Source organism: Quercus suber, unplaced genomic scaffold, assembly GCF_002906115.3.
Source record: "Quercus suber isolate HL8 unplaced genomic scaffold, Cork oak 2.0 scaffold_501, whole genome shotgun sequence".
NCBI classification, from domain to species: Eukaryota; Viridiplantae; Streptophyta; class Magnoliopsida; order Fagales; family Fagaceae; genus Quercus; species Quercus suber.
The window spans coordinates 160,943-176,006 of record NW_027069950.1 but is presented as its reverse complement, the minus strand read 5'-3'; the positions used below and the strand labels follow the sequence as shown (position 1 = coordinate 176,006).

Sequence of the window (15,064 nt, the reverse complement as noted above, 5' to 3'; positions counted from 1 at the left end):
AGAAAAGAAAAACACAGACATGAATGTAATCAAATATGCAACTCAACCAAGGATTCAAACAACATTTTAATCTCTCAAAAATGTCTCTCAATCAAGAAAATTGTAAGTACATAGATCCTAAAACACACACACACACACACACACACTAAATAAGTCTAATCAACTTTATATTTCAAAAACAAGTTAAGACAGTTTAATGAGCATATATAAACACAAGTATTCCTTGTGATGGCCAAATCATGTTGTACCTGCACATGTACCAAAAGTAGCAAAGAATATTGCGTGTTGTGTGTGAAAAACATCGTAAGATTGCATAAGTTTCTACGTGTTATGAAGATTTGAGATATGAAAAAATCACTTTAACTTACACATAATCATAACTGTTTGATGGGGACTATCACTTTTGAGGTACATCCTATAACTCTCACACCTCCTAGAATACATGCTTGCAATCATATATAAAGCATTTTGATCTTTTTGCCTTTGTTTTTCTTTGCATACATTTTTTTTTAAGCAAACCATGCATGAGCATATAAGAGAGAGAAAAGAAATACCCAATGATGTTAAGCATTTGAAATTGCACTTTTGCTATGTTGAAGCATACGGATGTCATTTCATGATTGGCAGGCTACAGTGGTAAGATAGTTATTTATGCATTTCTCTTAGGATTTTCTAGTCCTTCTCGTCAAAAAGAGTGATACGAGTATTAAGTACAAGAGATCACTTAATCTTACTCATCACAAACACGAGCCACAAAGCTTACTTGCTTAGTTGTGCATATAGATGCTCATCTAAGCTTTAAGAGATACAAAATTTAGAAAATTTTTCTTCAACAGCCGTCCAAGGTACACAAGTACCAAAGTACACATACACACACTGTTTTTGTATTTTTCAATTTTTTAATTTTTATATGAAAAAAAAAAAAAACAAAACTGAAAACTAACCAAACGACAACATATTAAACAAAACAAAGCAATGCATAAAACTAGACTAACTCAAAACAATAAAGTAAAACACACAAGTAATGCAAAAATAAAAACAAGAAAGGAGGAGAGAGAGAAAACAAGTGACAAAATCACTTAGAGCCTTTTTTTCATCCACACCTTGAAAGAACTTTTTCGTTTCGAGAACTCTTGATCCGGTGGTGAGGGGGAAGAGTTAAAATCATTCTAGTTCAAAAGGAACATGAGGGCTTTAAGAAGATCTCCAAGAGGAGCGAAAAAGGATGGAAGCTGATTTTGATCTCCCAATGCGATCATCCTGTTGATCTTTTAAGTGGCTAACCACTTATAGCAATTAGGTCGAGTATGTCCAGCTGCGCCACAGTGATGACAGAAATGCTGCTTTTTCTATTTTGGCTTTTGAGAGTTTCCTTTCTTAGTCCTAGGGTTCTTAATATCTTTTTTATCAAACTTAGGGGGTGCTTCTAAGATAGATTTGCCCATGTCTATGTTCTCATTAGCTAATTCATTCTTAACATTATCGTTCTCAGTTTCAACATTATCAGCAGGAGGAACAAAAACAGTGGTACTAGTAGAAGCAATACTAGGAGAAGAGAAATTATACCCTAAATCAGTTCGATCATAAGCAAATTTTTAAGATTGGGCATCTCATCGAGCTTAGCATTTGAAGTCCTTTCCAGCTGAGCTCTAACTTGGAACAGTTCTGCCTCAAGCTTCTTGTTCTTCTCAGCTAAGAAATTATTCTCAAATCTCAGTGCTCCAATGGTCTGATTTGCTTCATCAAACTTTGTAGAAATTTTTTCCCACTGAAGTTTCACATCACTAAACTTCTTGGTGGCCAACCTATACAATTTCTCATGCTTTTCTAAGACCTTGTATAACTTTGTATAGGATGTGTGGATGTTATCTTGTTCATCCATTTTTTCAAACAGACTCTACCAATTCCTCTTCTTCATCCACATCTTCAACAATCCCTTCAGTAAGATTTACGGTGGAAGTGAAGGCATTTAGGATTCTGTCATCCTTATTATCAAAATCATCCTCAGGCTCAATGTCACTCAATGTAGCAGCAAGTGTCTTACTCTTCCCAGTGGTCTTGAGATACGTAGGGCATCCTTATTTCATATGATCGAAACCTTGACACCTAAAGCACTTTGGTCCTGAGGGAACAATGTACTAACCGTCATTCATAGCATCCTTCTTCCCTTTGTCTTGGTTCTTGGACTAAGAAGAACTTAACTGTCTATGGTCCTTGTCGAAACCCTTTGCATTGGCATTCTTCATGAACTTCTTAAATAGCCTGGTGATGTAGGATTTGTCTTACAATCTTCATCATCAGAAGACTCATCAGTATCACTGCTCTTGGGCTTTAATGTCATACTCTTGCTCTTGCTTGATTTCCCAATCCTTGTCAAACCTAACACATAGGTCTACAAATTGGTAGCCAACTTTGTCAATGTCCTTTGATTTCTCAATGGCAGTGATTTTGGCATGGAATCTCTCAGGTAGAGATCTGAGCACCTTTCTCACAATCTTGGGTTCAGGAATGGTTTTTCCAAGATTAAAAGCTGAATTCACTATGTCCTTGAACTTGGCATAGAATTCATTGAACGACTCACCCTCCTCCATCTTGATCTCTTTAAAACTTATAGTGAGCCTCTAAAGTTTTGAATCCTTGGTTCCTTTGTAGGCTATCTGGAGAATGGTCCATATTTCCTTAGTAGTTTCAGTAGAGGATATCTTCTTGAACTCCTCATTTGTGACTGTACTGAATAAAGCATTCAATGCCCTATTGTTGAAGTTTGCCACCTTGATCTTAACATCATCTCAATCGGTCGGCGCTTCCGTAGGTTTGGTCCAGCCTATCTCCACAATTTGCCACACTTTCTCATCTAAAGACTGCAAGAAAGCTCTCATGCGTACTTTCCAGTATGCATAGTTAGTGCTACCAAATAAAGGACGTATAATAAGAGACTGTCTTCTATCCATGACAAACAGGGGTCAATGGATCACATAGCAAAGATTAAAATCTAATCAGAGTGTGCCTGCTTTGATACCACTTGATAGGCCAAAAACTTATTTACCCCTTGTGAAGAATTAATTGATTAATTAACCAAGTTTATTAATTAATCAAATTAACATGCAATTGTACGTGGTAGCACAAACAAATCACCAATTAACTAAAGTATACAACGGAAAATAAATTGACACGGTGATTTGTATACGAATGGGGAAAACCTACCGGGCAAAAATCCCACTGGGTGATTTTAAGGTCATCACTCCCAAAAATCCAATATTATCAAAACAAGCAGTTACAAGTAAAGGAATTCTAGTACCTTATACCAAGCTATAGTTGAACCCTTTCCTCAATACCTAATTGGATTTGTTCTGTAGTAACAATCTCTCCTTTTCAATGTACGGTTTCCAGTACATGACTAACCAATTGTGTAGATCCCAGTATGCGACTTGATCACCAACTTGAGAAGGATATTGGCTGCAAAGTTCTTCAATTCATCTAGACGATGAAGATTATGAAGTTGCTTGGTCACAAAACCCTATGGTGTACAAACACAGCAGCTTCTTGAAGAACTAGGGCAACCTAGGTTTCCGGTTACACTATTCTTCACACTTATGCAATTGTGCTCTTGTGCAACTTATGTCACCTGTTATGGCCCTTAAAATAATTTATAGATGTTTAAGGTTGTGAGAAAAGAAGGCCCAAACATACACTCACTGATTGGATGAAAATTAGTTTAAAAAAACTAAACTTCATAAACCTCGACAAATACCCTATCTATCGAGCTAGCTATTGAGCCATGGGTTTCAGCAGTTTTTAAACCTTGATATATGCTAGTTGTTGAGTTAGCTGTTGAGCTTTAAAATCTTGTGCTTCATTCCTTGATTCTTGGATAGACTTGCATAACTTTAACACTTGAAATTAAAACTTTGTTTCTTGAAGTATTAAACACATTCTAGATCTACCCAATTACAAGTAAAGTGCGCATTGTCAAAGGATTAGTCAACTACATAAAATAGTTACATATGTTCTTAACATTGAATCACATATGTCCTAACACATTCCACCAAATCTCCTGACTGCATTTATGTAGAGAAGACCCCTAAATAATGATGTCTTGGCTGTCGCAACTCACAAGGGGTTTGGGAAGATGTCTGATGGGACAAGCACTCAAGTGGTGGTGTGAATGATCAACAAATGGAGGGTCAAGATCGTTTAAAAAAAGCTATATAATGTAAGGGACCCTCTAGGGAAAGGGGGAGAAAAATCGGTGGAGAAAACACTGTAGCAACAAGAGCTGAATTGTATTCAAGTTTAAAAGAAATATACATTAGGACCACTCTCCTCGGATTTTGCCGAGGAAGGTTTTCTTTGCACAGAGCTGATCTTCCTTCACTTTCTTATTGTCTTCGATTCACTATGCGTGTTGCTTGATCTATTGGAGCCTAGATTTTAAGCTCACTCTTTACAAATTCATTGTATCGGGCTCTTTGGGCCTTAATCCTTTCATTTTTTGGGCCTAGGAACCAAAACCCGCTCCTACAAAATATTATGAATATTTATTATAATATAAATAAAAGCAATAATGAAAATTTATTTAATTTAGTAGGATAGAATTCTGTTAAGTTTACTTTAGATATATTTCTTTTCTACGTAAGAGAATCAGCACCCAAGCATAACCTAGTGGTTAGAGTTTAATTTTAAATCAAACCCACTTGTGCCCATGTTCTAAACCTATAACGAGTTTATGAACACCCCTAGGATTAGATTCCAGGTCATTTATAATAACAAATGAATTTGTTAACTAAGCTACTTTTCACCCACTAAATTAATATGCATAACAACTAAAAAAATATTGTGGATTGAAAATAGAGTGATTATAGGGATAATATAAATTTTATTGTATAAGTTTTTACAAAATGACGTATTATTAAGCTTGAAGACCCAACTCAAATAAATAAAGAAGCTATGAGACAAAAGGGAATGTTGGATATATTAGAGCTAATTGGGGCCATACAAATTTTAAAGCCCAAACTTGTACTCAGACTAAGCAACATAGTCCCCTTAAATTTTGGAGGAAAAAACTTAGAAGCTAGGCTTGCAATAACACTTTTCTTTTTTTTTCTTTTCTTTTTTTTATATTGTATATTCACAGAAAAATAAAGCATAAAAATTTATATTGTATAGCATAAGCGAACCCAATATCTATATTATTCATGTCTTCTTTTTCTTTTTACCTTTTTTTATTTGAGTGAATGATAGCTATTATTCTTGCCACAATAGCAAGTAAAAAGTAAAAACTAAAAAATGCAGAGAGCATAAAGAGTTTATTAGAATTAATAATGCAACACATAGACATTATACTCAACTATGGCATCCATTGTTATGGAATTGAACGTGTAAGTCCTGGCTTGAACATAGCCCCTAGCAAATCTGAAAAGCCCGCTGCCTCCAATCACAGGCATCTCTCTCACCTTTGTGAAAACCGAATTCCTCCCTAGCACAGTAATCGTGCTACCATTATACTTGCCTTCAATGAATGCAAAGTTCATAGCCATCAGTAGACTAACTTCTTCTTGTGAAGACAATGCATAAAACCCCTGAGCCCTTCCTATCAATTTTGAGCTCAATTCAGGTCCTGCAGTCATTTGATCATCGATCATGTATGTTGCACCAAAGAATGTTGCGTTGAAGTTGGAGCCCGGTGGCACGATTTGAATCGCAGTAGCGTTACGGCCACTAACAGTGTCATGCCAATAGAAGTGAATATGGCTATATTTCTCTTTTTTGAGCCCAATGAGCTTCCTGTCTAGGGTTCTAACATAACCGTGATCTTCTCCGGTGGCAAGAATCACGGAAAAGGACGAGAAAAGAGAGAAAATGAAGAGTTTTGGGATTGAAAGGGGAAGCATTCTAGCCATGGTGGGTACCAAGTGTCAATGGCTACTCAAAGTGGTGCACAAGTTCTAAAGTTTTCCTAGGTTGATGTCCTTATAAATGGTGTGCATAGCTTATCTTGTACAATTAGGTCTCTTTTCGTTGTCATTGTAAAATGACTAGGCAATCCTACCATTTCACTATGTATAGTAATATTGAGATTTAAGTGTTTAGCAAGTAAATATGACTGGTTTCCAATATAAAATTCAGAAAGCTTGAATTGATCTTCTAGAAATATTTTGCACCCATGACAAAAACAAAATCCAATGTAGTTTGTTGCACCTAACTCTTGAACTTAAATGACAGCCCCTCTATCACCAACTTTTGGGCATGCTGTCTTATGTGGTGGGCCTCACTGTCACTCCCTACACCGCACACAATCAACCAAAGGGAACAAGTTTTTTGCTCCGGTGAGCTTATGAACCAATCAGTTGCAAGCCTGTAAATCAGAGCTTAGAAACAAATGAGTCTTAGCTTAGAAACTGGGATCAAATCATAGTTCGCAAGATGCTACAGTTAGCCACTTTATTTGCTTCATGTGGCATCATCACATCTATTGAAGTAATTGAAGCTGGGAGAGGCAGTCGACAATTACACGCAAAAAAGTGCAGATTTGTAATTTCTTTTATTTTCTTAATATACAAGTAAGCTCATGACATCCAGGAGGAGGAAGAAGAAGAAGAAGACAAGAAGGAATGTGTCTTAGAATGAGTTTTTAATAATCGATCAATTACTTTTTTTTTTTAATGAAAAATTATCAAGTACTTGAATACAAATTGAAAACTATAACTCTTGACATAAAAAATCATGTCATTACTCTTATTGAGAGTAAATCCTCATTATCACTTAAAAAGTAGGTCTCATCATGAATTTATATGTGAATGCTCTGAAAGATACGAGAGCGTTACTTAATTATGTCATTCAAGGGAAAAACAAAAAAAACAAAAAACAAAAAAACCTTCTCAATTGAGTTCATATTGTGGCTTCAAACTTCAAACCACAGTTATCAAAACTGAACCAGTAATTGACCTAGTTAAAAAACTAATTTATTGGTACACTGGTTCAACACTTCAACTTCAACCCGTGATTTATTTGTTGATCCGTAAATTTATTAATTAACTAATTAATGTATTTATAAATTGAAAAAATAAAATAAAAATAGGCCATTCAACTAAATTATAACTATACAAATATATGACAAGACATAAATTTAGAAAATTTCAATAACAAAATGGATTATTTGTGTAAATTATCCAATATCCAAATCATATAGTCCAAATTACATATCTCATAGGAGTTCAAAATAAATTAAAACATTTCTAGCAAATATTTATATTGTTAAATGTGTTTCAATAATATGTGAAAATGAAATAATTATAACATGTAGATAAATGCCAACAAGTGATAAATTCTATTTGCACAAAGAAATAAATTCCAAAATTAAATAAAATCAGATTACAATTTATAAATAATATAATAAAATTATAAAAATAAAAGCTTATAAATAAATGAAGAATATTACCTTGACTTTGACGATCAATGGCTGAAAGCCTAAAGTATTTGAAATTAAGTTCAACAGATTTTTTTTTTTTTACTCTTTTGGATAAAGTTCAAGTAAATAAATGATGCCAAAAAAGTAAAAGGAAGACAAAATAATTTAATTGAGAATGGCCCATGTAGTGAGGCAGGCCGCAGGTAGACTGTAATTGTAAAGTAGAACTGGAAGCTTAGGTTTATAAATTAAAAAAAGTAACTCTCACAATTGTTGTCTTCTTACTCCTTCACTGTTATTTACTTTTAATTTTTATTTTTAGACAGAGTTTTAGTTTATGAGATTCGTTCGCGATAATAGCACTTTATTATTAGACTAGCACTTTATTATTAGACCATGATATCAATCAGTTTTTAGTGTAGACGAAAATTGAACCTCATATCTCTTATTCAATCATCAGAGACTTTACCATGATGGAACTTGAACCCACTAATTATTATTATTATTTTTTATTGGAAACTAGAAACTTTCATTACTTAAAAGGAAATTATATCATGATGGAGAGCTTGTTCTAAAAAACAAGGATTCTCTTCCATCCAAACTAGATAACCAACAATGCCACAAGCATGTTTAGCTAAAAGATGCGCAAGTGTATTTTCCTTGCGCTTTACATGAGAAAACCTAACATTACGAATATCATGACAAAAATCAAGGATCCCATATATTATAGGAGCAACCACGGCAACTGCATGAGAAAGACCAGCTAGAGCTCTGTACACATTAAGTGAATCCCCTTCTAAAATGAAGTCATGTATTCCAAGATCTTTTGCAAATTGCAGACCAGCCTCAAAGGCTTTTGCCTCAACTTCCAAAGGACCCAACGAAGCACTCACTTTCATGGACATTGCAGCCATCACCAATCCATGACAGTCCCAAACAACAATTTCAATCCCAGCTTCCTTCTTTGCCGAGAAAACGGCCCCATCAACATTCACTTTATACATATTCTCCGGAGGTGGACACCAATGCTCAATCTGATCCTAAACAGCCTTAATTGAAAGCTTTTTGGCACCAACATACTCCTGCAAATACTGACATGACCATTGCAGTAGCTCTAATTCCCCTTTCTTTTTTCCTCCATCATGAACTTCATTACGATTAGTCCAAATACTCCAAGCAATTGTAACCACCAATGCTAAAATATTTTCCTCACAATCATCCAGCATCATCATCTTCCATAACAAGTCAAGAAAAGAAGGGAATAAACCAATAAAACCAGGTCGGAAAATTCCAGAGAATTTCCAAATATTTTGAGCTCTAGGACAAGACCAAAACACATGTCCTGTGGTTTCTGACTCTAGGTTACACTAAGCACAAATATCCTCAACTAGAATCTGTTAGTGTTTCTGGAACCCATTAATTATTATTTACTTTATAATGGCATTCAAATTTATATATAAAAAGAAGAAAAAAAAAACTTTATAAAGGGCATTCACATCAACCAATGCAAAACTTTATGTAAATTTTAATATAAGAATCGAATTTTTTATTTAACATACTTATTTTTCAAATATTTCATATTAGATTATTTCTTTTACACTATATTTAATTAAAATATCAAGTTTTCTTGATTTTTAAATTTTGTTTCTTCTTTACACCCAACAATCATCATCCACTCTTTGTTTTTATCCTCGGTATATATAAAGAAATTAAATACAAAATAAATAGTGTTAATGTAAATTTACACGGTTAATTGTAGCAATCGTGTATTGCACAACTTTGCATGACCTGATGTGAGTGAATTTTGAGCTTGGTTGGCTAAAATGTGTTTCTATTTCTATTATACAAGTATAGACGCAAGTGCTCTAAAGTTGTGTAAAAATATATGGTTACTATAGTAATCATGTAATTTTATATTAGCATTATTCATTTTGCATTTAATTTTTTATTATTTCTTTACTTATGTCGAGGATGAAAGAAGAGAGTGAATGGTGGTTGTTGTATGTGAACAAAAAGAAACAATTATAAAAATTAAGAAAAAAAAAAGATATTTTAGTGAAATTTAGTGTAAAATAGATAATATGATGTATAGTGTTTTGAAAAATAAATTTGTAAAATAAGGACCACAACAATCTACACACAATTATTTGATCAACCGCAAGTCAACTATTTTTTACTCTCTTTTTCATGGTATTGCATGGGCTAAAGTAGTACTTTTGCTCAAATGGTAGCAAATGCTTACGGATCAAAGTACTTCTTGTTTAACCACCAATTCAGTACGGTTTTTATAACTATGCTTCAATCATACACCTCTACACTTTATTTGACAGAATTTTGAAATATATGTGGTGTATATATTTTCAAATGGTATCTCTCTTCTCTTTTGAAAAAATAGAAGATGATAACTTCAACACATGGAAGGAGAGGATTCAGATTAGGGTAGAGCATTCATATTGTGTAACGTACGATCTTCATCCATTTGCAAGAGACTCAAAAGGGGAAAAAAAAGTCTCAAATCTTGAAATCCTCATTGGTCCAAAAATATGAGTTAAATGCCCATACTATTTGTGTTATTTTTCTGGCTCAAAACAAGTGGCACTAGCACCACATTTTTGGCCCGTTTACAGTTTCTCGTCACATATGGTTTTTGACAGTACTTGCATGTGGAAAAAAGAAAAGCCCATTTTCTGGTCTATGGGCTATGGTTGTCTTATTGTCATTTACCATTGATTTTTTTAACCCTTAGTGATCCTTGTTTTTTCTAGCCAAGTTTTCATACCTCAACCCAGGTATCTTTTGTTGTTTGAGTAAAAAAAATTTATTAGAAGCTCATTAGTTGAAGGTACTCTTTTTCTCCTCTTAAAACTTCCATTATCAAATGTAAGTTATTTTCTTTCTCCAAAAAATAAATAAATAAAAGGTTATTTTGATGTAGTGTTCATAATACTACTATTTAATTTAGGTGTCCATGCTTCATTAATTTAGCCCATATAAGGCCTGATTCCAATTTCGGCCTGTCTTGGTTTAGCCCATCTCAGGAATGCTTTTACTCGTACGGTATGATTGACTTTTTTTTCTTTTTTTGAGGGAGGATTGAATATTTACTTGATTAATTAAAGTCTCTGTCTTTTCTTTCACAATTATCATGGACCTATAAATGAAACAATTGGCTATAAATTTGTGACAAACATGTATCAATCAAAACCACAACTATCAACAGCAATTATTATGGATTGCATTTCATGTCCAAGCAGGTAGTCCCCGACATATTTTACACTTTCACAAATATATGCTATATTTTCTCAAAAAAAAAAATGCTATAATAATTAATAACTGAACTATAAAAATTTATATTGTTTGAATTAATGTTTTCTCATATGGAGTAAACACTATAATTTTTTTTTTTTTTTACCCCTTCATATATATACTATAATAATCTATGGGGAGACGAGGATCCTAGAACAGGTGAATAGGCGGTTAGGATTATTTCCGAGGAGCTAAAGTCCGAAAATGTGATTTAGGGTGATGATATCGTGGTCGGAAGGGAGATTGGAGTAACTTACTTGATAAAGACTCCAAAGACATACCTCGGACCTCAAAGAGGAGAGCATTAGTTGTATAAAGGGGGTAGAGCAAAACCGTCAAAAAGGGAGGAAGGCTAACTTGACATAGAGTACAAGAAATATGAAGGAAGAAGGATGTAGAAGTCATCCCCTCTGCATTAAATATGGGACAATCACTTATCTAGCCGCATTAATGAGGAGGTGACCATGAACAGTGGAAGCACAGCTAAGATTTTAGTATAAGTCTTGCTAGTATGTTCCAAATGGGACAAGAAACCTAGGAGTCTGATCCCAACCCTCCAAGTATAGAATCCAGATGCATTTGAGCCGGATATATGAAGCAGGAAAAACATTTGGAGAGGAGAGGAGAAAAAAGAGAGCTAAAAAGTAAGGAAGAGGGTTCATACTTTCTGTAATACCTTCCTTGGAATAGACTCGAGGATCCACACTTGTGTTTTTCTTTAATCAACTTTCGAGCTGATCATCAATGAAATCAACTCCATTTCTTTCTTAGTTCTATGACATAAGCTTATTTAATCTTAGCACTTGGAATTATTCAAGTAGACTTGACTTCCCATCTCTCAAGAAATGAATTGTGACAGCAGATAGCAAAAAAAATAAAAATCATCTTATTCACTCCATAAGTTTTTCTTTTGCTTTTTAGTTCCCACATAATCAACTAAATCATAAATTTATATTATCTGAGTTACATAAATATAACGATTTTTTTGGTATCATCTTGTAAAAAGCAAAATTCACCAATCTTGTATTAGATTAAATTACAACTTACACCTTTAAAATTTTGGGTAGTTTTGATTTTACTCCTTAAGGGTGTGTTTGTTTGGAGGTGAAATTAGGTGGATAGAAAACTTTGGAAAGAAAATGGGCAGGAAAACTTTTTTGAGTGTGCTTAGTTAGGTAGAGAGGAAGGAAAATAAATGGTGAGGCCTAGGTGTTTTCTTCTCGGGCCCATAAAAAACTTTTCTCTTTAAAATGGAGAGAAAATAGGGCTGCTTAATGGACAAAAATGCCCATCTTCACTTCCTTTTTTTTTTTTTTTGCTGGGCATGTTGCCTCTCTCTTCTCTCTCTCTCTCTCTCTCTCTTTTTTCTTGGACGACTGGATGTTGCTTTTTTTATTATTATTAATTTTTTGATTTCCTTAGGCTGTGGCTGTGGGTGGGCACGTTACCATTTTTTTTTTCTTTTCTTTCCTGGACGTTGCTTTTCTTTTCTTTTTTTTCCCTTGTGTGATAGTTTTTTTGTTTTTCTTCTTCTTTTTTTTTGGGGGTTGATCTAAATCAAATGATTCCCTTTTTTTTATTTTTTATTTTATTTTATTTTATGGCTAAGCAAACAACCTGATATTCAAAGCTAGAAGAGAGAGACAGAGCGGTCATGCATGGATCATCTAATTCATCATCATATTAATTATTAGTGTCATACTAAAAAACTATAAGTCGGTTAATAGTTCACGATGAAAGGATTAAAGTCAGCGGTGACGTCTGCCAACCTTGACAGAAAATGCATTTAGATAAAAAAGAAAGAAAAAAAAAAAAAACCTATTTTTCTGAATATGTTGTCTAATATAGTATACTAGTATATATTAAACTCTTGCTTTTGAGCTGAACTTTCACTTTGATTCGCTATGATTCTAAGCGTCATTGTGTATGTAAGATATGACATTAATCAATATATTAATTCAGAGCTTTGGCCTTTAGCATTAGGAGAGACCACTGATAAGATTTGGCTGGGAATTAAAAAAAGAAAAATAGTGAAATTTTAATGTGTAACTACATTATTTTCAATTTTCATTACATTTTGTCGAATAATCTATCTCAACGTGGACCATTCAAAAGGTCAAAAACCGCATATGTTTTATATGCCTTGGAAAGCACAAGGGTCCAGCGAATGTTCCAAATGAATGGAACCTAACATAAATTTAGGTCACATCGAAGAAGTTTGCAAATTGCAAATTGCTCGTGAAAAGAAAGGAAAATTGAGGAATCAAAAGCAGGAGATTAACTTGGATTGTCTATTGTTGATTGTTTTTGATTTATGAAAAGAGAATGTTGTAGAAAAAGGTTACGAGTTATGACCCAAAAAGCCCGAAGGCGGTGTTTGATTGAAAGTTACACTGAACAACCCTCTCCCTGTCCTCTTTTTCTTCTTTTTTTAATGTTTTTATATTTTTATTATTATTATTATTATTTTTTTATTTTATGAATGAAAGTTACACCAACTTTTCCAGATAAAGATTTTTCTTTTTGTGGGATGTGGTGTGTGTGTCCCAATAAGGACAAAAATAATATGGGCCTTGGCTTGATTTTGTTATAGAAAGTAGTAAAACCTATATGGTAATAAATAAGGTTGTAAACTCATAAAAAGAAAAAAAAATTTATGTTCATTTATTTATGAGCTAATCTTAAGCCTAAATTTAGGCTTGATTATTAAACAGACAGAGATCAAATATAATAATTTGCTTATAAACAATTCATTAAAAAGAAAAAAGAAAAAACTTATAAGCAAGTTTGCAAATAAAACTCGATGAAAGAATATTTAATGTTATATGCATACATGTTTAAAATATACCTATATAGATTTGGGATTGATTCTATAAGATTGTAAATAAATTCATAAAATATCAAATTATATTTTTTAATTTATTAGTAATATAAATAGTCCATTTCGTAGTAAGCACATATATAATTTTTAGATTAAATTGCAATTTGCACCTTTAGAGTTTGCGATAATTTTGATTTTGACTTCTAAAGTTTCAAAGTTTGAATCTGTACCCTTGACGTTACCATCATTTGGTTTTAAGTCTTTTTGTCAACGCACTATGACAAGGTGTTTGTCAAGTGCCAACTAAGCTGTAAACAAAACCATTTCTTCTATGTCATCTTGAACCCTATTAAAGCCATGTCATTTATTTATTTTGGGATAACTCAGTTGCTTAATTTAATGGGGGATTTGAACCTTAAGTACCTTTGTTGAAAGCACCAAGAGGTATCAGTTGAGCTATAAGGCTTTTGCCAACTATGTCATATACTATTTTTTTTTTTTATTAAATTGCAATATACACCCTTAAAGTTTGGATAATTTGATTTTTCCTATTAAAGTTTCAAGTTTTGGATTCATAAATCTATATCATTTTGAGTTGAGGTGGCATTTCACGAATACTTATGGAAGAGCTTTTTTTTTTTTGGGTTGAGAAGATGATATGGATGGAAGAACTTTAATCTAAATGATATGTACTATTAGGCGGGTGATCTAATTTTAAACGTTAGGGTCCATTTGGTTGAAAATGTGGAAAACTGGGAGGATAGAAAATGGTGGGAGGATGGAAAAGTGAGAGATAGAAAATATTTTAATTTCTCTCCTTTTTTGTTTGGTTGGGAGTGGAAAAATGGAAGGATGGAAAAAGTGAGTTTGTATAAATTTACTCATACACCTTTGTTAAAAAATGATGTTCAATTAAAACAAAAAAGTGACAAACAACAAAAAAAAAAAAAATGTAATCACCCAATTTATTAAAAAATAAAAATTATGTTCCAAAAAAATTATGTCTAGTTAAACCCCCCCCNTACGCATGCGATGAGACCTTTTTTTTTTTTTTTTGGGTTTAGTATCATAACTTTCCTTTTAAAAAAAAAAAAAAAAATTATGTATAAGTTTGTTTTGAAGACGTGAATTAGCAGAAGTGTGTCCTATTTTGTAAACATTTTAAGTAAAATTGGAAATATATTTTTACTAGATTGTTTTTTAGTTTTTTTCCTGTTAAACGTAAGGTTTAAAGGTATTTCTAAATTACATAGAAGTTCAATCCAAATAGGAGAATCCCTTTAATTAGTACTATGGATAACTCAAATAGAAGATCTTGACGTTGCCAACACCAAAAGCCTTGTATCTCAATGGTATCATTCACTTTTATTAATGAGAAGAATTTGGATTCGAATGCCTCTTCCCCACTTAATATAAGCACTAAAAAAAAATCAATGACAACTCTTCAAAACAAAATTAAAGTTGAATTAATCTTGAGCTTTATCCTGTTAAAATAGTCAAAACAAAATTAAATTTGAATTCTTAAACTT

The 15,064-nt window shown here is 33.0% G+C and overlaps 1 protein-coding gene across 1 annotated transcript; it reads right to left on the bottom strand.

The window, feature by feature from the left end:
- Positions 1-5,168: 5,168 nt before the first annotated feature.
- On the bottom strand, positions 5,169-5,959 carry LOC112001959 (dirigent protein 22). The gene has a single exon (XM_024034135.2). The coding sequence runs from the start codon at positions 5,898-5,900 to the stop codon at positions 5,316-5,318; it is 585 nt and encodes a 194-aa protein (XP_023889903.2). The 5' UTR covers positions 5,901-5,959; the 3' UTR covers positions 5,169-5,315.
- Positions 5,960-15,064: the final 9,105 nt, after the last annotated feature.